The sequence below is a fragment of the Vidua macroura genome, chromosome 7 (assembly GCF_024509145.1).
Source record: "Vidua macroura isolate BioBank_ID:100142 chromosome 7, ASM2450914v1, whole genome shotgun sequence".
NCBI classification, from domain to species: Eukaryota; Metazoa; Chordata; class Aves; order Passeriformes; family Viduidae; genus Vidua; species Vidua macroura.
This window is the reverse complement of record NC_071577.1, coordinates 30,228,683-30,255,704: the sequence shown is the minus strand read 5'-3', so window position 1 is coordinate 30,255,704 and position 27,022 is coordinate 30,228,683. Positions and strand designations below refer to the sequence as shown.

Genomic DNA, 27,022 nt, shown 5'->3' with positions numbered 1-27,022 from the left:
TGATAACAAGTCTCAGATTTGTGTGCAGAAGTGAGCCCAGTTTACTGTAACAGCTGGCAAAACCGCACACAGCCTTCGAAGGAGAGGATGTGATCCAGCCAGGTCCCTCGCAGATTGACTTGGGTATTAGATATCCAAGATACCCATTAGATATCCAAGATTAGATATTGTGGCTCTGCACAATCTTTGCAATCTGCTATGAACACTGCTCCTTCACCTCATCTCGTGCAAGCCACTGCTTCAGTTCAAGAGTTCAAACTTTGCTGGTGGTGCTTGGTAAGTTTTGTTTTTTAAAAATATGTTGGGATAGGGTTGTTAATAGGAAGGAACAGAGATTGTGGGCAAGCTGCTCTGGCTTGATTTGAAATCCAGCAACAGAAGAAGAAAGGAGGTATTTTTTAAATCAAAACCAAAATACCCATCTGTATTCCATTCTTTCTCCAATTTTACATTTCTTCCCACACAAACAAACAAAACCAGTCTAATTCACCACCTCCCAAAACATGCATTCTAAATGCTTGGGAAATAGTATTTTTTATATCTTACAGACCATATTTAGGGCACTCATTTCTGCCTGCTGAGCAAGTGGAGAATGTTCCTTTTTCCCAGATAAATAAGACTTTCATGTAACTAGATAAATATTTTTGTTTTCCCAGTGACCTGGAGGTGACTCCTGTGCTTAAATGACGATGGAAGATGAGGGATGTGATGCATTGCCTGTATCTGAGTCCAGGGCTCCCTGAAATATTCCCAGGAACACTAAGGACTAGGATTCACTGTGACAGGGGGAAGCAGAGTAGTGTTTGTCTTCATGATTTTGCCTATTTAGTTGTGTTTTTTTCTCCCAAAGCCATTGAATGCAACCACAGGCCTTGGGCACGTGCTTCTCTGTGGAGTGTTTGCTGGCACTGTGTTGGGTGTTGGAAAGGCAGAGCTCCCCTGGACAGGAGGATGGGGAAGGAATGTGGTGGCAGCCATAGGGGTGACTGTGAAGAACTGGGATCCTGGGCTTCACAAGTCTCTTCTGCTGAGATCACATACTTGGTATGGCTGCCAGGCACAACCTATTCCAAAGGGGGGAAAAATGCAGAAAAGCAAAGTAAACATAATCTTGCTTCCACTATGGCTAAAAGCAGTTTATGTATTTGCTTGTTGAGTTAGTTGGTGTGTGTTAATGGACTTTCATGTGTGTTTCAGTGTAGCAGACTAATTTTAAGAGAGCCTGATAGAAAACGTAGGCATTTGTCTTCTGTCCCTCACATCCCTTCCATCAGATAGAGAAGGAAATGGGATATAAATGATGAATAAAGCACATTTCTCGACTTTCCTCCTTGTTGATTGGAGCTCCCTTTAGCTTCAGAGTCATTGTGCAGAATCTGGATAACCACACATCGTAATCCAGTTTCTATTCAATTACAATATTTTTCTATCAGCACCTATTGTATCTCCTTATCTTACCAGCTCCTTGTGTCTAGGGAGCATGGGGACAGGTGGGACTGGCATGAAAATAACTCAAATGTGGTTACAATCATTTGCAGAACAATTGATTTTGCTGGAATATCTGAGCTTTGCTTAATTTTCTTAGCTAAAATTATTGTCTAAATTGCCTAAGCTATCATGCATCTGGGAAATTTTTGTACAGTTGTCAAAATTATCTTGACATGTTTTTTATGGGAAGATGTTTATCCAATGACAGCTGTGAGTCATGCACAGAAAGTCTAGAAGCTTTCATCCACTTTCACATCCTCAAGGAGAAGTACCTAATATTTCAAGGCCCATTTCAAGGGCTTTTATTTTGGTAAGATTGTATTTGGTTGCTGGAGTCTTTGGCACCTCTGTGGATCAGAAATAAACATACATCCAGGGAGATGAATTCACTTGTGGTACAAATACATTTTTACTAGGGTCAGGTTAAGTGAGCTGGAGGGTTAAAAAGTTAAAAACACTGCACAGTACTGCTCATGAGATGTGTTTCAATCCAGGACCTCCATTTCTATCATGCTGTTCCTTCTGGAGGCTGCCACAGCAGATTTGAAACAGGCCAAACTTGCAGCTTGTGCTCAGCAGGAGCATCTGGCTGGTGTTCCATCTCTTAAGATAAGAAGCCACTGGATTTCAAGGAGACAACCTGGTTGCAAAGACTTAGGTGGTAATTTAAATTAAAAAAAGCAGGGGCTGAATTGTCAGCAGGGGAAAGGAAAGGGGAAATGTCCCTGTTTTAGTGGAGGAAGCCTCCCCCTGAGTTGTTTCAGAGTGTCACTCTTGCATCCAAGGGCCACAGTGTTTCCCTGGAATGCCCATGCAGCTCTTGCCTGGCTTCATCTGAATCACCATTGAGGATCCTTGCATGAAAACCAGTGCTGACTTGTAGCTTTTAAAGTATGTTAAGTGTGGGGATAAAGAAAAACTTTTTTTGCCACAGAGATTTGTGCAGGTGTATTGATGTATGGATGGCAGACCCAGGAATCTCCTTCCCTACTGTTTTATTGCTAGAGAAGGGCAGCATTCCCACCCCCCAGGCTGTGCCACCGTGCAAAGGATGCTTTTCTGGGATTGCGATAGAGTTCCAGGAAAACTTAGACACTCAAATATTTCTTTTAGCTGGTGTTACACCAAGATTTGTTTAGGACAATATATTCTCTACTTTTTAATCTTATCAGTCAGTAATGAAAGAAAATGAAATGCCAGCAAAATATTAATAAAACACTGTTAGGGAAGTAGAATTTATCCATAATCCATTTTATGTAAGAATTTTTCCTTTTGAGAAGCTTCATTAAAAAAAAAAAAAAAAAAAAAAACAAAAAACCACCAAACTGTATTGGTAATATTTTGTTCTTTAATAAAAGTAGGATTTAAAGGTATTAATGATAAAAAAACCCAAATCATAAATACTGTATTCTGCATGATGGTACAAATATTGTTGGGCAAGAATGCACAGAAGGTTTGCAGTTACAACATTCAATGAATTTATATAGAATAAGGTGTGAAGCATTACAATTAAGGATGCAGCATCAAAGATTTTGATGCTGAAACAATTAAGGGAATTGAAAAATATAAATATCTTGATTTTTTGCTCTAGATTAGGGTTATAGTGTATTATGTCTCCACATGAACTATGTATTTAAAAGGTAAATTAGATAATAATTCTTTTCATTCTAAAGGAAGAATGAACTTATGTGGGGCAAAATACTTGTTTGGCTTTCCTCTGCAAGAACAGCATTGCGTTTGAGAGATCAGTGTACATTGGGGCTGGAAAGGTGAGATGGTCACTGAAATGCCCAGAATGGACGGCATCAGATGAATGTTTTTATTGACTGCAGATATTCACAAGTGGCATGAGGGCTCTTTTAGTGTCTTCAGCCAAAATACCACATGTCACTCTCAGCAAGTAACTTTATGCCAAATATAGAATCTAGTTGAAAGAGTGAAGTGGGCAGCTTTTGTTCCTTGTAGGCTCACCAAACAGAAGGAACATCAGAAGAGTTTCAGAAGTGTTTCTGCAGAGACATTTTTTGTTCTCACAATCAGCTGAAGGGATTTAGTGCATATGTAGAACAACACTGTCTAATACTCTCTAAAGAGTTCTGCTACTTTGCAATAATTCAGATGTGACTTAGGGAGGCATTTAAACTCATGACACTGGCTTCAGCAGCACTGCTCTCGTGTCAGAGAAACCTTTGGATGGTGGTGGCTGTAACTGGTTTTCTGTTCTGCTCAAGATCCAAGCAGTGGCTGCTGTACAGCAGCAGCAGAACAGAGGGAAGGCAGCACACAGCACCTTCAGAAAATTTGTTCTGAGGCTCTGGTGTATTGATGTAATCTTTGGATGTTGCAGTTATCTCTCAACACTCAGTAAAAGTACTTGCTATGTTTCAAATTGAAACCTCCTGATTTCTTTACTAGTACTCACACTGTTCTTTACTGGCCGAACACTGGGAGAAGACCGTGTGACTTTAACTGTTTAATTATCTTTCTAGCATAATCTACAAATTTTCACTATCTTGGTACTCTGCTGGCTGTAGCTCTGGGAAATGAAAGATGTTGTTGTATATACAACACAAATACATGAGTAATTTGATCTTGGAGCCAGCTGATGTTGTCTTTCATTTTAATTTTCATTATGCCTTTGGCTCTGTAGCTGCTCCAATTTTTTTATTAGACAGTAGTGTATGAAAAGGCAATAGAGGGTTAATTGCAGTTCAGGGAAAGTGTTTAAAAAACACCACCAGCTATATCTTATAACAACAACACTTTCTCATAATGTTTGTGCTTTTTGTCTTTAGAATTTATCCATACTTCCAATTCATATTTTTGTTCTTGCATTGTTTACAGTAAGTATTTAAGATTTCATAATAATTTTTAAAGGTTAAAAAAGTAACTCTCAAAAGTAAAGATACTCTCTGTGTCTGACCCTGTAATTAATAATTAGACCACTTCGCCAATTCAGTATACAACCACTTTGAAATGCAGCTTAGAAAGTGAAGTGTTAGCTGCTTTTAATCTGGCTGGTACACAGATGAGCACTTCAACAAAAGATTTGCTACTGGCTGAGTATCATGAGAGTTAGAAAGCTGAGGCAGAGCAGTGTCACACTCTGGAAAGAAGGGGTGCATAGTTTGGTGTTTGTTGTGGGTTGTTTCCTATGACTTTTAAATCTCCATATATGTGCTTTATTTCTCCATGTGACAGTTTTATTGCCTCACAGTAAAAGCTTCAAAAGTAATTGTTTTCAAAACAGAACCTTATGAAAATATCAAAACAATATTTTGATTTAAATGAAAAATAAATAGAAAAACAGAATACTGGTTAGTGATGTTGGAAACTAAAGGCAATAGTCCAGTGCTGTGATCTTAGAACAGAAGCAACCCTGAGCCTCTGCAACAGAAGGGGATCCAAGCAGAGTAATTTGGCAAAAAAACCAGAAGCTGTGACTTTTATAATAAGCAATGATATTGCAAGGAATATGGCCACCTTCTCATGTCAGTAGCCAGCCTTGTTTGCTCTGGCAGAGGTAGGGAACTAACTAAATTTATCTTGATGCTATTTCTCTTAAGCATGTTGTTGTCTCTTAATTACATATTGAATAGCATCTGGTGTTTGAAGAATTATCGAATAGAAACACAGCAGGGGGAAGTGTGGCAATATTGATGCAAGCTGATACTTTTTCTGCTGTGGTGGTCTGGAGGCTCTCTCCTGGCCACTGAGACATCCTGCTTCTTCCTCAGCCTGGCCTGAGGTGCCCAAAACATCAATTTTGTAACACTGGTGTCAGGCCAAATTTAGCTCTCGATTTTGATTTTGTAATACCAGGTTTTCATAACTCCTAGAACATGTGGAACTAAACTGTTTCCATCTCTTGTCTTTCTTCCCCTTCAGTCACCAGGGGAAAAAATTATTGAAAACAGTTTCCTGCGGGAGATTCAACAAAGGCGTTGCAGTGCTCTGTTTGTGCGATGAAATCAAAGCGACTGGAAGCTGTTTTGTTGTCTGAGATTGAGGGATCTATTATTGCAATGGCACTAAGGGGCCACAGTGGTTTTTGAAAACCCCTCATAGTACATAGCTCTTCCTTAGGTACTGAATCACCTTTGAAGAGCTCTGCCTTGGTAACACCAGGAGAGCAGCATTTCTCTGCCTCACACAGGTCGTGGAACAGTAAACATGTTAGTTTATGAAATACTCACATGTGCCAATACTGCAGGCAGGTTTATTAGCTTACCTAGGAGTTACATGTAATTAAATGGTCTTTATTAACTATTGTATTCCAAAAGCAGAAAGGTAGGAATCTTCTTACTTTAAATCTCTAGTTAGGCAGGGGAAGGAAGTCAGCTACAAACCAGACAATTTTATCTTTCCATTGCCTTGAACAACTCTTCAAGCACAAATTGTCTGAAATAGCTGCCATAATATGTTTTTACTTTTCAGGCCATGGAGCTTAGGGAATCAGATTTTTAGTATCTACATCATCTCTTTCCTCCTGGGACTGAAGCTGGTTACCATAGCAAAATGGCAAGGAAGCTGATAAGCAAGTAGTACCATTTGGCAAACAGGATATAAATCTATTTTGTTAAGACAGAGGACTGTGAAAAAAAAGATTGCTCCTAGATTTTTTTTTATTTTATTGTGTTTTAAAGTGGTTGTGTAGAAAATTATTGTGAACAAATATTGAACAAAAATCTCTTGCTCACTAACAAGTGTGGCTGCAAATAAAAGGAGCTTCAGTTTTAAATCTCTGCAGATCTTTAATATTTTCACAGAAAAGTCACACAGTAACACAGATAATACAGAGTAATTTCACTCCTTATGTTTCAGGGTGTTGCAAGATGTCATACTGTGATTTAAATGAGCTCCTGCTAAACAGAATAAATACAGATACCTGTCCCTCCACTACTTAAAAATTACATTGCAATATAGTTTTTGTTCCAACTTGATGCAGCATGGTCATCTGAGTCTGTCTTGTAAATCAGTCTGTGAACTCCCTTGGGTTTGTGTAAGGTGATGTTAGTGAATGCTGAAAAGTTAAACTGCTTGGTGTTCCAAAAATGTTATCAGTAATGTCAGTTCTGATGGTGTTTTTTGTACTCCCTATCTCGGTGTCCAATATGAACCACACACCCTGAGCAGCACAGCCTGGCTGTTTAAAGCATCATCACAGCAACTGTACCTTTGTGCGTGGACCCCACTGGGGGGACTTTTTATTGGCACTACACCAGTTTGTCCAGAAAGACATAAAAAGAACTTGTTTTCAGGACTGAGGTGTTCCTGTTTCTGCTGGATCTGTTCTTGATATGTTGCCTGGCATCTAAACCACCTGTTGTCTCCTGTTCTTGGTGCAAGACTTGAGTCCCTGTTTTGGGGAGATTTTCTGGGATTTGTGCTAGTGACTATAAGTGAAATGAAATCTCAGAGTCTTGGGATTAAAGCAGAAAACTGCTTATTTCCTTAAAACTTTCTTTGTTCTCAGTTTTATCCATTCAAAATATATCATACATGCTTATGTAATTTTATATTCTCTGACAAATTTTCTAATCACTGCACAACTCCAATAGCAAGGATTTGGGAGTCTTGCTGTAATCTGGACATGCAAAAGATACTGCTTAGTTTTAACCCCTTTGAGCCCATATTAGTCAGATTGAACTTGTAGAAGTTCTAGTCATTGGTAGAGAGTCTCAATCACCGCACCCATGGAGTCATAGTAAATCTAGGAAACCCCTATTTTGACACCCTTTTTATGGTGTTTTTTTTTGTTTTTTTTTTTTTTTTACAATAGAATAAGCACTGGCTGAAGGTTTTTTTATGCTAGGGGAGATTTTTCATCTTTAAAAATCATCATTATCACCAAAAAAAAGATAGCATCAAATGTCCATTGGATGCAGCACTGGTTCAGGTTAACTGGGCAGGATTTGGGTGGGGGTTGACTGGTGTCTGATCAACTTGGGGGAGAGAGGTGGAGAACCTTGGATCTGGAAGGATCCAGCCAGGCTTAGAAAGAGCTGAGTGAGAATACAATTGTGAAGGGGATGTGTGAGTTTAGTATTGGGACTTATTTCATGTCCACGTGTGTGAGCTGCGAATTCATCACACCTCTGTGTGATCTGTGGGCTCTGCATGGAGGGACCCATCTGTAGGGGGTGAGAATAATTTCATCCTAGAAAACCTGTTGTCTGCATATAGATCTAGATTGGTGACAGTCACCTGGGGGTGTCCATGACGTGCAGGTCCTTGTACTGTAGTGTGGCACACAAATGTGTGGAACTCACTGTGGGGACATGGCCCAAAATGCAGCGCTGGATGCAGGAGTTTGGGAAGTTGGAGTGTTGCCATCTACTGGCAGCCAGCCACAGAGAGGAGTCCCTCCTCTGGCTGTAGTTGATGGTGTTGCCTTTTTTGAGCTGAAAGATGAGGTTTTTCTGCCTAAGTCCTGTTTCCAGTTGGAGTTGTCAATAAAAGAATTGTTGCTGTCCTTAGCATATGAACGTCATCAAACAGCTGGAGTAATACCAGTCAGATTTTTATGGAGAAGTTGTAACTCTTGGGATGTGAGTCCATGTTTGAGATGGGGGCAGCTCCTCTTTCCTTCACAGTGTCCAAGTTGGTTTGGGGAGTTCTGAGCATACCCTGTGAGCTCAGGGCTTGAGGGGTGTCCTGCAGCTCTCCTGCCATCCAGAGTGTCTCCATATTTTCAGGGAATGGGCTGGGCTGGAAACTGCTTTTTTTATTCTGCAAGTAAAAAATTAATAAAGGCAAAGGATATATTTGGGCTCATTAGGGAATAGAGGAAATATCTGTATTATTAAAAATCTTAGAGGTTTGACAGTCTTTTCCCCTGGAAAAGATGAGAGATGTTTCAAATAAGTCTGTCCTCAAAGGGTGGTCCAGTGCAGCTTGTGCAAGTCTCAAAAAGTCCTATTGGGACTGGCCTCTCTTAAGGGAAATATTTACATTAAGACATCAGAACAGGCTTTGAGGATTTGCTTGAAACAAATACCAGCAGTGGGCATGAATATTTTTTTCCTTTTTATTAAAAAATAGTTGGGAAATAAAAGGTTGCAACACAAGCTTTCAGCAAAAGTTATGTGGCTACTTCCTTACAAAACATAACACGCATGGGTAGAAGAGTGACATAGCTCTTCCTTCATGCTTGTCCAGCTGAAATAACGCTTCAGAATTAGCAACTCATTTCTGTACTCATGCATAGAAATGTAAAAAACTTATGTTTTTATCTAGAAACATAAGATTTTGAGTTGGAACTAGATTATAAAAACTGCTCTGCATCCTTGAGAATACCAACACTTTACCTTCAGTATTTCAAGCACTATTTCAAAATAATGGTTAATGTACTTTTGAAATGCTTTTGAGCCAGATATGTAGGTACACAAACATGAAACTATCAGTGTTCCTCTGCCAGCTATCTCTGGGAGACTTATAGGTGACTTCCAGTGATGGAGCAATGAAGCACTTTTAGATTGATTTGTGTCTCAGTAGTTCCCAGATAATAGATAACCAAATGCAAGATTGCAGAATTATCAGTGGAGTTGTACCTTTTAGTTGTGAAGTAGTACACAGTGGAAAGAACATATATTTGAGGTCATATATGGAAGTTTTATATCTCAAATACTAGAGAGGTAAAATACATTGAAATTAAGAGCCTGAGGTTTAAATATGTGTTGGTTTAAGGAGTCATGGAAGGGGCTGGATTCTGGCTAGTGTTCTGTTACCTATGGCAGTTTTCCAAAGTGTAACCAAGTATTTCTCTCTCTCTCTTTTTTTTTTTTTTTTTTTTTTTTTTTTTGCAGCTGGTCTCCAATGTTCTCATCTTCTCCTGTACAAACATTGTAGGCGTGTGTACCCACTACCCAGCAGAGGTGTCCCAAAGACAGGCTTTCCAAGAGACCAGGGAATGCATACAAGCCAGGCTGCATTCTCAAAGGGAAAACCAGCAGCAGGTAAGAGCAACAGTTGGAAATAAAACATGAAAACACTGAAACGGAATTAGCATGCAAATTGTTCCTGTAGGATGGCTCTTGCAGGCTTCTTTCTTCATGAGTAATCCAGGCACAAATAGGTTGTTGTTAGAGGACAGGATTTTTAAAGATTTGAAAGAAAGCTCAGGGGTGTAGTTCTTGTCCAATACTCCAATGGACTTTTCCAGAGACAAGCAACATATCCAGTGGCATGTTCTCTGTGGATTAAAATTACACAGTACACAAAGAGTCTGCAGAGTTTTTTTGCACCCGTCATTGCTGCCAAGTGTTAAATGCAGATGCAGCACACAGGCTTAGGACTGACCCTCTTTGTAAGGTCAAAGCCTGGCATGATTGTCAGCCAAGCCACTGCCAAAATGTAGCTGTAAGGCAGGCAAGAATTGGTCCACATAATGTAGTGTTCCTTGATGCCTCCAAAGAAGGTCCTCTTCCCTCCTTTCCCAAAGGTTCCTACATGCTTACACATCTCTCTATATCTTATTGGCTTCAAATGAATTATGTTTGTTCAAAAAGTAAGATTCATCATCAACTTCATTGGTGTTTTGCTGTAAAAAGCCCTCTTGCTGCCAACATACAGCTTAGTTGCCAGGGTGCTGAATGTATCTGCTCCCCTAATTCATTTGTGGGTTTTCTTGCAATGAATCTCTTGTGTCTCAGAATTAGACACAGAAGGTCTTTTGGGGCAGCTTAACTATTCCCTTGCTAACACACATCTCTGCCCTGCACTACATCTCAGAGTGGTCTGTTCAGTCCAATTTGAAATGAATCATGGAATGGGACTTCCATTTATCCCTTGGGAGATATCTCAGAATCTGGTTGTGGGTTTGGGGAGAGGTCAGGGGAATTAATCAGCTGGGGAGTCTTTGCATCTCTGTGGCAACTCAGTTTCATTTTCCTTCACGTCTCAGCCCATCTGCATCTATGGATTTGTGTTTTGGCAGTGTTTCATGACGTACCCCTGGCTGACATAGCTGCTGTTCAATCCTTACTGTGAAATGACGTGTACACGTGCTTATTTGGTACTTTCTGTATGAAAACAAGATTCACACTCAAGACTCCTTTCTCCTGTGCAACGAATGTTGTCTCAGAAAGATGAAACGAGCAGCCACTCCTCCTTCTACACCTTGAAGTGGAGGAAAGGACTGAGCCAAGAGAATGTGCCATTTTACTCACTGATTACAGCTCTGTTCTCCCTGCTGAGAGGCTGCCTTAGCAGCATGGCTCAGATGCCGGTGCTGTGCTGGATTTGGGCACTTCTGTCTCAGAAGCAGCTCCCTGGAACAGTCCTGACAAATGCCCTATCTTGATGCTTTTTTCTTCTTCCCTTCCCCAGGAAGTACTATACAATACATAAGAAAGCCAGGACATCAGGAAAACGTGGGTTAAAGCCAGTCACTGCCAAGTGCTCTTCAGTCCCTGCAGCAGTAACTGCGGGTCCTGGCAGCTGGAGATTCCTAATGAGATTATTTGCTGCTGCAGCCTGCACTGACATTGATCTCCAGGTTCTGTTCAGATGACTCTATGCATAATGCATTGAGATAAGCACGAAGTGACAGCAGACACAAATAAGGGCAGCTCAGCCCACATGTCCAAACAGGGGTGGAGGAAAACACAACTGCACAGCCCAACACTGTTATTTATAGTTGCTTGTCTTTTTCTGGAGATCGATGGCTCCTGTGTGCTGTTCTTGTTTAAAGGGAAGCAGATTTTCTCAGGCAAATGACCTTGTATTTTCCTTTATTAAGCATCTACCAGCACCCAAAATTAGCCTGAAAGTAAATAGAAAATCCAGAATATCCAATGCAGAAAAGAGATTACTTGCGATTTCATTACTTGAGATAACTGAGGGCAGAGCCATAACAGGAATCGCTGTTGTTTGCCCAGAACAAAATATTCTTGGATGAAAAATCAGGTGTTCTCCACATTGTGTAGGGAGAAAATAGCATTTCAGTAAGAGATGGGTTGTTGAGACTGAACTGTCTTAATTCTAGCATTGCATGTCTTCTGTCTCTGTAAAGTTGTTCTCTCCTTTTTTTCATCTCAGTGTCACTTTTGGTAAAATGTAACTGTTACTAAACCTGAGGAGAAATGGATAATCTTAAGATACTAAATATTCACAGGGATTTGAGGTCATCTTGGGAGAGGACTTCATAAATAGTTAAAAATTCTTTGCAGAGTCATTGTGGGAATGTGTGTGCCCATGCACAAATATATCCATGTGTACGTGTGTAAACACAGTAGATCTGTGTTGAACTCCTTCATCTATGTGCCTGTTTTAGAGACTAGTTCTCCTTGGGATGCAGTTGTTTAATGTATAATTCAGTGGAGCTATACTTGCATGTTATTTTGAAGGGAGAATTATATATGGATTTGCTCTTGTATTTTTATCAGGTCAGAATGCTGCCTTGTTATACTTGTAATGCAGCAGTTCTGGTCATCTCACTGGTGCCTAGTATGGGATTTTACAGCAAGGGCTGCAGCACTTTCTAGTTATTGTATCAAAATGAAAATTGGTCTCTATTGGAGACCCTAATTTCTCTGCTCCATTTGAAATAAAACACAGGGATTTTGTTGTTCTGAAGGCCTTTTCATGTGGCGTACGCCTTACAAATGCACTTGTTATAGCCTTCTCCGGTTAGCTGCAGAGGTTATTTTCAGTGATTGTGATGACTCCAAGCAAACAGAATAAAGATAATACTCAGCTCTGTAACACAGCTCAGCTTCCTAATTAGTAGCTGCATGAAGGGATGTTGTGCCACATGCATTTGTTTCACCTGATCAGCCTATCTTATTCCCTGATTATTAGTTCAGAGCAGCGTTAGTGCAGCTCCTGGAGATCTCAAGTGTCTTGAAAATATTGGTGACTTAATCTGGCAAGTGCCTATGGTGTCAGGAAGTGTAGGGGTGGGGGCTCTCAAGTAAAAGCTACTCGGAAATGTAGGTGACAATCTCCTGGAATGCTCGTAACAGACACTCAGGCTCCTGTCTCTGTTGTGGAAGTGAGTAAACCCTCCGTGCTCATGCGCCCACAGGGAATGTTCCAAACCTGTGGGTGCCCCCGAACCTCCCGTAAAGCTTCCGAGTTATTTAGAGGATGTGTAAAATCACACATAAAATAGCAGCTTTCACACATTTGAGGATGCCTATTAGAATATGCAAATGACAACAGCGTATACAGCATTTACTCTGGAAAGCATACAAATGTGTTGTGCTTTTCCACTCAAGGAGTGCACCAATAACTGATGGAAGCCTAAGGACATGTGCATGATTCATGAGCTGCTTTTAAAAAAAAAAGGATATGTAACTGTTAGCACCTGCGGTATGCTAGTGACGGTGACAGTACTTTAAAAAACAAGTGTCTTTTCATGGCTACTGCAGTTTTAAGCAGAGATAGAAATCCCTCCAACACATCTTCTGTGGTATTACTATCCCTTCAAAGACTGAAGGCAGACTCAGTCTCTTTAAGGTGCACACTGATGGGGGAAAAAGAAATACTGGGCAGTGCTACAGACTGTAAAACGCCTCAGTGCATGCTGAGCACATTTTCAGTGAATTAATCTTCCTTTGGTTCCTCCAGGGTTCCTTTCTCTCCTTAGAGGAAGAAATAAATGGTGAACTTTCAGTTAGAACTAGGAATTAGAAACCAGAAATGTGCCTATAACTGCATTATGGGCAAGTGGTTTGGTGACGTGAGTACTTGGGACAGGATTGCTGACCCCTCCGAGTCAGGCCTGTGTTTGAACCCTGCTGCTCCCTGTGTTGTTGAGAATTAATGAGCTGTTAGATAAGGCTGGGGACCTTCCTTTGCACCACCTTCTGTCTGTGTCATCAAGAAGGAAGGCCCTTTTCTTCCTCCTGCTCATTACAGGGAAAGAAAAATAAAGAAAAGAGTAGCACAAGCTTTTGGGATTCTTCAGCTATTCCAGAGCACTGCCTGCAGCTTGGACCAGACCACAGCAGAGCTGATCCCAAAGGAGATGCTCCCCACCTTCATGAGCCATAGCAAAAACCTTCTGAACTTCACGGGGTGTGACTGGGAATAGAATGAAGCTCTGGGCAGAATTCTCAGGTGTGATTCCTGATATACACAAATGCATCCCTGGGGCACAAATTACCTGCAGATTTAAATGCTATAATTTCTGTGTGAAATTGGCATCAAATTTAGAATAATAACAAGCACTTGTTTTTATGTGAGTTTTTAGGAAAATCACCAGAAAGTCATAATTTTATCAATTTTTGCATACTCTGTAGGAACAGCTTGCAAAATAATGTTACAAAACTCACACAAAAGCTACAATGAGTAAATGAAAGTGACAACTGAGGAGCAAGGAGAGCCACAAACTGTTGATGGTGTGTGGTTATTGAAAATACTCTTGTAGGTGAGTGGGTGGGTTTGCAGATCTTAATGCAATTGGGAACTAACAGCAGTTTAAAGTGAAGCAGAAGCACTTCTCATGCTGGTTTTATTGGGCATTTCTATGACATTTTAGCTGCTAAGAGCAGGTTTGTGCCTGCTGGGGGAATGTGCTTAGATAATTAGATAAGCAAGGAAAGAATTTTAAATAGTGCCCAAGGGTGTTGGGGTATCATTCCTCTGGTGTTAGGTGAAGGAAGACTTTGTGGTGGTGTGCAGAGACTGTGTGGGAGGCCAGACAATCTCATTTATCAGAGTCCTTCCAAGAACGGTGCATGGACATTCTTTGAGTTGCACAGTTCCTTCATTTGCAAGAATTGGCAACCACAAATTGTAAGCCCAGTGTCTGGAATGAAAAATAATACTTTTTCTTCTAAAACCATTGAATTCTTATTATGGGGTTGGGAACAGAATTGCATATGACTGGTTAGGGGATCAGCTCCTGGGTTTATGGAGCCCATTTTGCTTGGTTGTGCTCATCTCTCACCAAACTGATGAGTCATTTCTCCCCAGTAAGGAACAAAGTGTGTTTGTTAACTGGGCAGCAGGTGTTTTAATTGGTTCATCTGTCTGACTCCACAGGAGCGTCTCCTGCTCTCTGTACTTCCTCGACATGTTGCCATGGAGATGAAAGCTGACATTAATGCCAAACAGGAAGACATGATGTTTCATAAGATCTACATCCAGAAGCATGACAATGTCAGGTAAGAACAGCAGCCTGTCTCCAGCCATGGGGGTGGAGGGACCCTCCCAATGGCTGGCCCTGAACACCCAGGGATGAAGATGTCAGTGACACATAAGCCAAAATCAGTGTAAAGACTCTGAAGTGTTGCTAGCTGACTTTTGAAAGTTTGTTTATAAGATGGTCAGAGGATTGCCTCATCCTCCAAAATCAGTGTAAAGACTCTGAAGTGTCACTAGCTGACTTTTGAAAGTTTATTTATAAGATGGTAGGAGGATTGCCTCATTCAAACAATATCTTCCTTTGAGAAGTGACTTGAACTGATCTCTTTCCTTACATTTTCCTTTTCTTTTTCTTTATTTCTTTGCTGGAGTAAGTGTTGATGGTTTTGAGAAGACGGTATATTGGGGGTTAGTTATTTCTGGACAATTACAAGCACCCCTCTGATAAGAGATGATGGAATGCAAGTTAAAAATTGGGAACACTTCCCACAGGGTGAATTGCAGAACCTGGCTAAGGTGTAGATTTTCTGGAGTGGTTGCTAGCAGTTTGGAATTACAAGCAGGGGGTCCATTAGTGACAGCCTTGACACCTGCTCAGTCATCCAGCAATGTGTTGCTCCTCGGTCTACCTGGATGAGGAAAAGACTTTGATATCTAGTCTCTGGCAAGTCATGCAAAATCAAACAACCTGTGCTGCTGGGGTAGTCCAGGCCCAGGAGCTTCTGAACATCTCCTGCCTCCCACTGTCCAGTTTCCCAGGGAAGAGACAATAAAGTAGTACTTCAGGGCTTGATAGCTTTATAGGCTGTGGTTGCAAAGTTTAACCTAATCTTAATGCATTTCACCTCTGCTGTTGTACCTGATCTCTTTGGAGATCACTTATGTCTCAGCTAAGCCAGGTCCTGGAACTGTGTAACAGCTCTGTCAGTCTATAAATGCTTCTTTTGAGACACAGGGACTGGGGACAGAGAGCTTCCCTTTTCCATCTCCCCTTACAAGAAGAGTTTTTTCCTGTGAACTCCTCATGTAGCCTTTCTCTCTCATGCAGCTTTAGTTACTGAATTATATTTTCTGATACTTTATGCTCAACAAATAAAAGTGAGTTTGTAACATACTGCACCCTCCAACAGCTGATGTGAAAAAATCCATATGAAATTATGATGCATTTGAAGACATTACCTTAGGATTGAGGGTAGATGGGAGAGGCAATGTACAAGCAGAAAATTGGGAGCTTGCTCAGTGTTGAATGTAGAGTCTTACATAAAACTCATTGAAATCAGGGAGAGTCTGTATGCTGGCTTGGATGGAATTCAGCCCTTCAGTTTTTTTGGTTGTGACTCAGTAAAGAGATAAAGATCCACTAGCAATACAATGGACACAAAAACAGTATCAGAAATCAAAGCAAATAACAGTTCAGTGATGAAAAATAAAGGATATATGCATGGTGATGAAGGGGAGGGGAAGAGGCTATCCACAGTCCCCTCAGCAGGCTTTGTGCTACAGTAAATTTTGTGTCTTCACATTCATTTTTCCCTTAATGACACTGAGCTTGTTCAAGTAGGTGTGTAAATTTCTTGTGATAGATGCTGATTGTGAATTACTTTTTTCCATTACTCAAAGGTCAACCTGACATTCAAACTAAGTGCAATTCATTAGCATACCATAAGACTATGGTATTTTAGTCTTCCACATCAATTTCCGTATGTCATTATTTTGCAGGTTTGGAAGTGGTTCAGTAGTCAAATCTTAGTAAAGTTGATTGTCTCTTTAGGATAATACTGATTTGAAATTTTAATTTCTGTGACTACATATACAAAAACTAAATAAACATTAATGAATGAAACTCAATGAACAATAATGAACTATGTTTGCAAATGAAAAATTTTAAAGGGGGAATGGGAATCTGATGTAACATTTGTGACTGGAAAAAAATAGACCAAAGATAATAGCTTGTATGGAGACATGGAGAACTAAAAAGATGCCTCAAAAAGTGGCACATGGCTAAGAGTATAGAAAGAGAGAAGAGCTATGATTTTCAGCTATGGCTGTGAAGAAACATGAAAGGTGAAACACAAATACATAAATGGGTATGTGCACCAGTCAGTTCCTGATGGGTAGCTAACAGAACACTTGCAAACATTTAGTTTTCACTTCTTGCATATTTATTGAACAATACAGGCATTTATGTAATAATGTCACTTCTGCAGCTTAAGAGTCATTTTAACTTTATTCCTCTTGGTAATGAGTTTAGGAATCAGGCCCTTGCAGGTGCCAACCAGCTCCAGTGCAAAGGGACTCTAAGGTCTCAAAAGATCTTAAGAGCAAACAACTTAAATCATATCTTCCTCAAAGTGTGGGCTTTGTTGTCTGTGTCTATGAGGTCCTAAATCACAGCCCACTGAAATCATGGAAAAGGCTGGGAAAGTGAGATAAGAAATAGGAATAAAATAGTGTATATGCTGAGAGCAAATAGAAAATAACTCAGGAACATCTCATCTTCATGTACTTTAGGGAAATGAATAACTAAGTGCGAATATTGAAGAAAGGAAACATGATTTGGAACAAATGACTCATTTCACACCAGGAGTTCAGCACGGAGCCTTTGCTCTTGCCTGGGTGCACTGAAACCACCTCTAGTGGGAAGGGCTGTGGATGATTTTGAAGCATTTACATGCACACAGAAACACCGTGGAGGGGGGAGGTAGCATCTCAGGGATGCTGATTAATGAACTGGCTGAATAAAAGCAAGCAGGCTCTTTACTTTTTGCAGGGCAATGCTCAAGGGGAGGCTTTTGAGATGAGAACGCTCCAAGCAATTCTGTTTTGTGTTCGTCACTGCTCAAAAATGTCATAAGAGCTAAGTTTTTATGAGGTAAAGGTTATTGTGTCAAGGCAATTGAGAAGTATGTGAAGTCAGTGCAAGGGTGCTGTGCCCAGCCATTGAATCTGGCTTCCTGTTGATGATTTATCAGCAGGAGCATTTCCTCTGCAGTTCAGAGGAGTGGGAAGGTCTGTGTGTTTGCAAAGAGCTGTGGGTTTTCCTTCTCCATCAGCTCTATTCAGTGATTCTTTTCTCCCCCATTCTCCAAGATTGTGTATAAAGGCAGATTTTAAACGAAAGTATAATGGATGGGAATTTTTGTTAACTATTAATTTATAAGTTTGATTGTCATCTTAAAGCTTGGAACTCGACATCTTGATTTTTACTGGATCTTCAGAGTGAGGTTGCTTTCCAAACCCACTGTCAACATGGAACTTATGAGGCTCTGGAGGTTTCCATCCAGATGTCTTTAACTTGGGTCCTTTGAACTCACGAGGCACCAGAGCACAGCCTTGTGCACTTAGCCTGGTTTGACATTTTGTGTGGGAGAAGTGGCTTACTAAATTCTCTTCCAGACAAGATTAAATATTTTAATTTTCAGGGATGATTGGGTCTGGGCTTTTGGGACCACCTCTAATTTTAATTAAAAACCAAACCCAAACCACTCTACCAGCAGAAAACATTAATCTAAAATTATGTGAAGTTAATGTGTGTAGGCTTTCTTTTCTAGTTTAAAAATGAAGTGTCCTTAACTTTACAGTTCTGTTTTTATATGATTAGTTTTAGATGCTAGGTTACATGGTTCAGGTTTTTTGGTAGGTTTTTTTTTTTTTTTTTTTTTTTTGGTTTTTTGTTTGTTTTTTTTTTAGAAATATAGGTTACACACTTTTTTTTTTTTTCTTTTCTGTTTTTTTAAGAAAAAAAGAAGTCAATTTAAACCTATGTAGAAGAGATCATCCTCAAGTACCAGCAGAAAGTCTGTAAAGCATAGTCATGATCCTTCAATAAGGAGCAGTTCTGCTATGACATTGCTTACTGTGGTACGCTTCCCTTAGAGGGTGGGCTGTCTCTCCGAAAGGGAAAGATGATTTTTTAAATGTAAATAACTGTGGTCCTTTTGACCTCAATGGGTAAGAGACAATCTTTTTTGAGCAAATCTTTTTATCTGGACTTCCTGCAAATGAGTTCATAATCTCCTGATTATTGTTATGGAAAGTAAAGTTCAGAGACTAATTTATCCACAATGAAAATATAATTTCCTGTAATTTTTGGCAGCAAAATTTGTTTCAGGATCATGTTCTTCTGAAAATTTTAGCGTGGTGACAAAACAAAGATGCAAATGTTTGAGGTTAATACACTCTTTTTCAATTTGCATGAACAGAACCTTTAAACAGAGAATGAAATATTTTCCTGTCCTGATTTATTGAATGAGAATTAACTTTGACAAATCCAGAACCTCAGAGCATGATTTGACCTTTCCCACATATGTGTGTGTGTTAAATATAAAGTCTATTGTCAAAAGCAATCAGGAAAGGAGTTCCCAAGACTATGCAAGTAATTTTGGGTAAACAACAAGGTGAATTATGTAACTAAATTTGTTCATGTTATCATGAATGAGATTATGTCTCATAGACAAGCCCTAAATTATGCATAGATAATTTTGTTTATCTATCATGCTTCCCAGACAGAATTTTAAGTGTTTTACATTACTGTTGCTATTTATAGTGTCTCACTGCAGTGATAATGGCTTTAATGTTATCTAGGTTTGGCCAAATATAGTAATCTCTGTGCTATAAAAGGAGGCTTGAAGTCCTCTGTGAATGGATAAAGGTTGGCTTTGTCATTGAAATTCCTTTAATGAACTGTTTCAAGAAGCTTATTTTAGGGCTGGCATCCAAATGCAGTAAAAGTGACAGTTTCCTCTCTTCACCCCTTCACATAATTCTTATGAATCATGTACTCAACAGCATTAACCTGCTTTCAGAGTTTCTTAAACTTCTTGTCAACTTGAACTAAACCATTTGCAGAAATGAAGCAAGACCATTTGCTTTCAGCTTTTTAAATGAAAAGCATTTGTAACTCGTCTTCTGATTTAATGACATTCTAACACCAAAAAGTTCTCCCCTTAAAAATTACCAAATGGTAATTTGGCTGAGTGTCAGGGTATTCAGACCAGCTGTGTCAACTTAACCTCTTCACCTTTTAGGTGTGTGATGCCTAAGTAGTTGCTTATGATGTTTTTTAAATTTCCAAGTTGCAAAGTTCTATGGAATTGTGAACTATGATATTTGAGGAAAAATTCAACTAAGCAAACATCTTTTTCTTCCCTTCTCCCACTGTCCTCACACACAGGATTGGTGGTGAAGGACTTATGCTCCTTAATAAATAAAGTTACATTATGGCAGGTATAAATTTCAGACAGTTCTGGCAGGGATATTTTCAAATATTACACAGTCCCTCATCTCAGCCAAAGTTTGTGTAGCTTTAATTTCTGTGGAAGGCCTCATTGCCAGGAAAGGGCAGAAGCAGTAACTTTTTTTAATATTTACTGTATAATCCATCTTCCTCCTTGTCTTCTCTCCTTTCTGTGGGGTGGCAGAATGAAAATTGATGGTTTCTGTTTAAAAACAAGGAAGACAAGCATTAAGAAGGAGAAAGCCCAAGAGCCACTTTTACCCATGTTTTGCATCTTTGCTGCTGCTCTCTGTGCCAGTCCCTGAGCTCTGATTTCCTCCAAAGTGTGTTGATGGGTTGATTGGTTGTTTCTCAGAATCAAGGCTTGGCAAGACCTCTCCCTCCTTTTCTTTATTCGAAGCATGTGCCCACGAGCAGTAAAAAGTTATTTTTGCCTGTAGGTGGGGGGTAACTGTGGGTTTCATGTGAGTTTAGAGCATTTAATTGCTGTAACTTCTGGTTGAAGCTGTAGGATGAGAAAAGTGAGTAGGAGGGAAATGAGCCTGCCCACGTCTTTCCCCAAATTATAGCAGTGAATTTTACCTAAGCAGGAACTCTCTCTGTCAAGAGCCAGCTCTTGGGAGTTGCACCAATTCCTGGCAGATGTGAATCTTTGCTTTTTAATGTTGCAGATCTTTCTTTTTTCTTTCAAGTTAGCAATAAGTTTAGGAAGTGCAGAAGTAGGTTTCACCTGTGGATGAAGGTGAAATATTCTGCTCTTACCACCACTAATCACTTGTCTCTTCCTAATCAATCTGTTGTTTTTGAGAGGAGAAATCACTTGTCTTTTGGAGGTTGTCATTCATGCTAAAATTCACAAGTAAAGAAATTCACTTACTTTGCAGCCTTGGTACAGCTGGAGTTGACCTCAAAGCTGTGCACTAAGTATGGGTGTTAATATTACAGGGGATGTTTCAACCCAGGATCACTGCCTCTCAATAATAAATGTATTGATGGTTCAGCCATGAAAACTTTAAAGCCAAAAAAGACAGCAGTTTTACATATTTTAGCAAATCTACCTCTTTGTGCACCTCTTTGTGTGTGTGCACAGCAACGTTTAAGAACAAATACGTGCTAACTCATTTAAGTATTCATTTGCTCTGTGATCTTCCTCTTTGAACTGGGAATATATTGTGATCTTGGCCCCTGCTGGGAGCCTCTGGTGTCTTCAGGGCCGTGAGCAAGCCTTGTACCCTCTGCAGAACAAGGCAGATAAATAACTGGCTGCAAGGCACCCCGCTGCATGCACTCCCTGAACACGTGTGCTGGAATCAGGAGAACCTCCCAGCAGTGCAGCCTGCCAGGTGACTGCAGATCTGCAGCCACCAGCAAGCCAGCAGCAATCAGGAAGGGCCTGTGATGTATAATTCACACCCTGCTATTCTGAGTGTACACAAGGGCCTGTGAAGTTCACAGGGTGATGGATTGAGGACTGTTAGATGTTTTAATGATGAAATACTGTGAAGAGTAATTTGGAGAGAATAATGAAGGTGCCTGTAGAAGTTCACAGAGCAGAATTTTAATTCATCAAGGTTATTTGGATTCTCTTTTTTCTTCAGTAGTACTAAGAAGAAATTGATTTTAAAAAAAAATGTATGACTGCTGATTGGTCTGATAAAAACAAATGTATCAAATTTATAGTTTAAAAAAAAGCATCAAATTGCATTTATTTAGCTGATTCTCTCCCAGTCCTCTGTACTCTGGAGTAACCTTGACAAGAAAAATTGAGTATTCTATGAACAAAACTTTTGTGAAGTTTTTGTGAAGACCTGCTTTTACAGAGTTGCTTTTCTCCTGTAAAGACTTCGTGAGATTTCAGTTGATGAACTGCTTTGTCATGTAGTTAACATGCAAAGTGGTTTTAAGAACACTCAGTTTATATAACATTTGAAGAGGTTTTTATTAAAATCATCATCCCACCTTTTTGCTTCCTCCCTAGATGATAATGACTGAAAAGCAAAAATTAGTTAAACTTTTTGTTCTGTAATGCAGGGAACTTTGCAAAACTATTTGAAGCTCTCTTACAGAAGCTATAAAACAGAGGCACAGTTCTGGATGGGGATGGATTAACTTCTCTTATACTATATTTATATCCCTCAACAATTGCTGCTAATTTGTGCATCTGTTCCTACTGGTGTATATATAATTTGGACAGTGGATAAATAATGAAGAAGAGACAAAAGCTGGAACCAATTAATGGAGAAGAGCTCTCAAGTGGTCTGGCATCCTGTGATTCAAGTTAGTACCACTGCTAACTTGAGTCTGTGTCCTCCAGTAAATGAAAGTCATAGTGTAGTTTCTAAACTTTCTCTTTTTTATTAACTTTATTTTATGCTAAGTGGTGAAAAAGTTGGGGAGAGGTTGTGCAGTCTGCAAAATTCTTTAAGTGGGGTTTTTGTAAGAAACCAAGTTAAGAACAGGTCACTTCAGAAACAGAACTGACAGAAATGAGGAGCACCAGAGGACTGCACAAAAGAGCAAAGGAGGCAAAACACCAAAGGTTTAATTAATTTCATCACACACATCCCAATAACATGGCATTGCCCTTGTGGAATGATAGAAGTGCTCTTTTTAGAAAACTGAGATTTTTCTGTGCCCATTTGTGTTTTTGTTACAAAGCCCAAGAAGGATGCACATACTTTTAAATTGTGGGAATAAGAATTTGTAAAACTGTGTAGATTCTGGGGACTTGGAAGTTTGCAGGTAGCTTTCAGAGATTGGAAGGTGTCTGTGTGATGCTGTTTAAAAAGCAACCAAAATATAGCACTATAGGTGTCATCTTCCTTGATACCATGACCAGCAGAGCTCTTTGTGGTTGCTGCCTGTGATTTTGGCAAATATTTGAGGCTCTCAAAGGCACTGAGAAAATCTAAGGACATTCTGGACCAGTAACCATGTCTGTTTTATGAATCAGCCTCTTAAACGGATGCCTTAAACATATAGGATTCAAAATCAACATTCAAAATCAACTTCCTCATCTGCAGTTCTATAGAATCGACCCCCAAGATGAAAAACCTGGCGTGCTATTTATAAATTTATTTATAAAACTTGGATCTGTGTGACTATCAGGAAAATATTCTCTCCTCGCCTCCTGTTGCACAGATCCCCCCCAGTAAGTGGCATGCAGAAGGCTGGGTAACCAGGGCTTTGTTGAGTTGTAAGATCAGCTGTAAATACCTGTTTGTCCCAGCAGCAGCTGTGCAATGCACCTGAAAGCACAACTTGCCCTCTCACATGAAGAGGAAGGTGCAGGTAGGAAGCAGTGGGGAATTTTCCCAGCAGAGTTACAGTAGTGACAGTCTGATCCACCAGTGTCAGCTCATTGATTTGGGTTTTTTGGTGGTGGTGTTTTGAGTAGGTTTTTTCATTTAAGCATGATCCTTTGCAGAGTGTGATCACGCACTGGCTCCATTCCTGCTCACTGTGGGGAATGCTGCTAATAGAGGGTTACTAGGACAACCCTCCTTCTTCTCACAGCTACTTAATTTCTGTTATCTCCAAGGCCTGGCAGACCAGCAGTGCTGAATGAAGCAGCAATTCAGAAAAGTGCTTTGTAACTCCCTGGACCTTGAACGAACTAAGAGAACTTGTGTCACAGAGCTGATGGGATATTAGTGGGGAGGAGAGGTAAGCAAAAAATACAGGGCAGACAAAAAAAACCTTGGAAAGAAAGGAGCAAATTTACCAATTTTTAGGATGTCTGGGGGGAAAAAAGAAAGGGCAATGGAAACCAAATGCAAGCAGGCGTAGATGTGGACAGTTATGTGCCATAGCAGTGCTGGTGGAGAGCCTCCATTCCCAGGAACATGCACACCAATGCACCACTGCTTTGTGCCTTGGCTGTTTCCAAAGAATGAGCTAATAAGAATCAATTTGTAGAACAAAACAAACAAAACTTTGGCTTCTGCTCAGGGGAACTTGAGCATTGCAGTTACAGATCAGGCTTCAACAAATGCCAAGAGCTGATCCATAAAAGTATAATTATTCTGTTTCATTTGGAACCTTTTGTTCTGGATTGCATTCAAAACTACTGTAAGCCCCTTTGTGAGATTAATTTTCTTTCCAAGCAAGAGAAAAAGAGGCCTTTTCATTTAGTAGTTCTACTTTGTTTCAATTAAAAATAAGAAAAAACCTCACATCCTTGCCTTTTTTCTCTACGGTTCTTCCCTTCTGTAGAATAGTGGCCATCGGGTCACAGTTTAGGATGACAGGTCTCATGTAGAGACAAAGTTGTGTTACAGAGTGTAAATTCTAAGTGATATTCTGATCATACTATCCAGTATTCTTTATAATTTTCAGCTGCAAACTGAGTAAAATTTTGTTGTTGAAATTTGAAGTGATTACAAATTTCTTGCAAATCCCAGGGACATTGAAATTGCAGGTGTAGCTTACCTGCTGAACTGCTTTTCCTTGAAAGTATGCAGTGGGGGAAGAAGTAAACTGAAAATGGTATCTTGTCTGAAAAGCTAAAACCTGAGACAGGCAGTGAGTTCTTTAATTTGACTTGGTAGTGAGGTTTATCAGAGTTCAGAAATTCTTGGCTCCTATAGCAGAAATGTCCTGATGACCATGTCTTGAAAGCTCTGAGGAAGTGTGTCTAAGGAAGCAGCAGGGAGTGTGCACAACACACACACACACACACACACACACACACACACGCACAGTCTGTGCTGGGCATTCTCATGGGCACTGTCTGTACCTGCAGGGGAGCAAGCAGGGCATGGTTGGGCTGCTGGGCCAAAGGGGCATCTTTCTGTTCCTCACTAAAGTGGAAACTCAGAGAATTAATAATTCAGTTGGCATTCCATGTGGCAGAAAGTACAACTCAGAGGTAGTGAAGACCTGAAGAGGACAGGTGATGAGGCACACCATGCTCATTGGGAGCCCACGTGCCAGGGTAGGTAATCTGAATTCAGTTTTCCCATGTACCAGAGGGCGTTTGAGGTCACGTCTCCTAGGAGAGGCCATAAATGAAGAAGGCATCCTCATTCTCTTTTGTTAATTCTGTTTCATTTTTCTATATAAAAGAATCAAACCCCGGAGCAGCAGCTTGAATCCCACTGTCCCATGTCACAGCATGCACCACAATCAGCAGGGCAGAGTGGAGCACTCGCTGTCTCTGCCTCTAATTATTCTGAGTATTTTATATGTAATGAGCAGCTGCAGAACGAGGTCCTGAGGGCACCCCTGTTCCCAATCCAAAATAGCCAGTTGTCCAGTTCAGGCTGGATTCAAGCAGAGGGAAAATTAGATCCATGTTTTCTCACATCTTGGGTGATGGGTCTCAGGAGATGGTTTTCTTGCTTTCAATTTTGCTCCATTTACTTATAAATAGCAAGGCATTTGCAAAATACTCTGGAATCAAGGATACAAATTTCTGTGTATGTTGCTGTACCTTAAAGATATGCCAGTTTTTTGTGTCAGGCCAGTGGTGTTTTAGCTGGCAGGAATCTTGGCTCCCAGGTAAGATTTGGCTACAGTCATGTAGATGGCAGCATGCATGTGGGAGGGATTCTCTTTAATGCTGGACACATACTGTTTCTTATTGTAGCTGCTGACTTAGTCTGAGCCCTGTCTGTACCTCTTAATTCAAACAAACAAATAACAACCAAGTAAATAAATTAAACAACAGTCAAATATTCCTGTAAGGTGCTATCACGACGCTCAGACTGAAGTGAAAAATTACTTGCCAGAGTTTCTAGCCCTGGTGGTCTTTGGTTAACCACAGCATGTCCTAGGTAGCCAGAAGGTGCAGAAGCCAAGAGGATCCTGGGGATGATTTGCATTTGGCTTTGGCTGCTGTTAACTTATTTTCTGATTCTGCTTACAAGAATTCTGGTGACTGGATGTTGTTAGCAGGATTTTTTTTCAGTTGCATAAGGATTGAGAAAACAGTATCTGTCTGACTCTTCCACAGTGAATGGCTTTCAAGTTAAGCCATGGCTGCAGTTACTGTGCTCTAGCTGTGACACTATAAATAAAGTTATTAACAGCAATATGTAAATGGGTTTCTATTTTTGTTCCCTGTATTGTTTGCAAAATCTAGGGCAGTTATTCAGTAAGAATCATCTGCTATTTAGCACTGAGCCTACCAGCATTTAATGTTGTGTGGGCTGCTGCGCTTCCCCCCGCTCTCCCCGCTTGCTTTCTTTCTGTGCAGTGGCTATTAGAATCCAGCACTTTTGCAAGTTTGTTTATTGTGGTATTTCAGAAACAGAGGAGCTGTGCTAAGCATTTTCAGGCTTCCGGAGAGTGGCTTGGTGCCTAGGAATGGGGAATCATCTCCTGATATCTGAACTGCAGGAGCACTTAACCCAGCCATACAAGCACCAAATACCACAGCTGCACTTCGCCTTAGTGAGCATCTTTCAAGTTCCAGAGTGTTCAAAGACCTTTAGGGTTTGTGTTCCGTTTTCATGCTCCGTTTCCTTCCACTGCCCTCTGCACTGCTCCAGATCTGCCTGACAGCCCCTGGGCCCTGCTCACACTGGGACCTTGTGCCACATCAGCTACAGCACAGAGCCCAGGGAGAACACAGATGTGTTGTTTGAGAAACATTTCACCACAGTCATGGCTACTCCTGTCTGGAGGAGCAAATCATTCTAATCCCTGTTAGAAACCTGAATGTGTCAGTGCTGGGGACAGGATCAGTGTGGCTGTTAACATGGATATTCTAAATGACATTTCACTTGAGGCAGTTTGTTCAAACTCCTTCCTTCTCTGTAAGTGAATTCAGCTCTGGATTCCCCAGATCCTCAGCAGGGAAAGTCCCAACCTGTCTGTCCTGTGACTCGTTAGCCACAATTTTATTGCCAGCTGTGTTAGATTTCACATGGGCATGTGTCCTCCCTGGCACTTAAATTCCATTCCATGCAGCTTTGTGAAAACCAAAACTGCTGCTACTGCGGTGGCATAGAAAGTAAACAGAAATTAGCTAGGCTGGTTTTGCATAGATGTAGAAAGCAACTTTCCTCTTATTTTTATGCTATGAGACACATTACCATATTATATGTTTTAAGTGGTCTCCAAGGTGGCTTTCTATGCTGTAGAAAAGACCTGGTCAGATTCTACTGATTTTATTGATATTAGAACACTGGCAAACTAATAGCTGTTTGCAGGAGCTACATTTTGTAATAATATTTAGTGAATATTGAGAGTAGCAAG

The 27,022-nt window shown here is 40.3% G+C and overlaps 1 protein-coding gene across 1 annotated transcript in view; it reads left to right on the top strand.

Annotated features, from left to right (window-relative positions):
- The window catches only part of ADCY5 (adenylate cyclase 5), a 206,372-nt gene that overhangs the window by 112,693 nt on the left and 66,657 nt on the right, over positions 1-27,022 (top strand). Inside the window, exons 3-4 of the mRNA XM_053982722.1 lie at positions 9,297-9,446; positions 14,482-14,603. Of these exons, the coding sequence (XP_053838697.1) occupies positions 9,297-9,446; positions 14,482-14,603 (272 nt within the window). The remainder of the gene's footprint in view (positions 1-9,296; positions 9,447-14,481; positions 14,604-27,022) is intronic.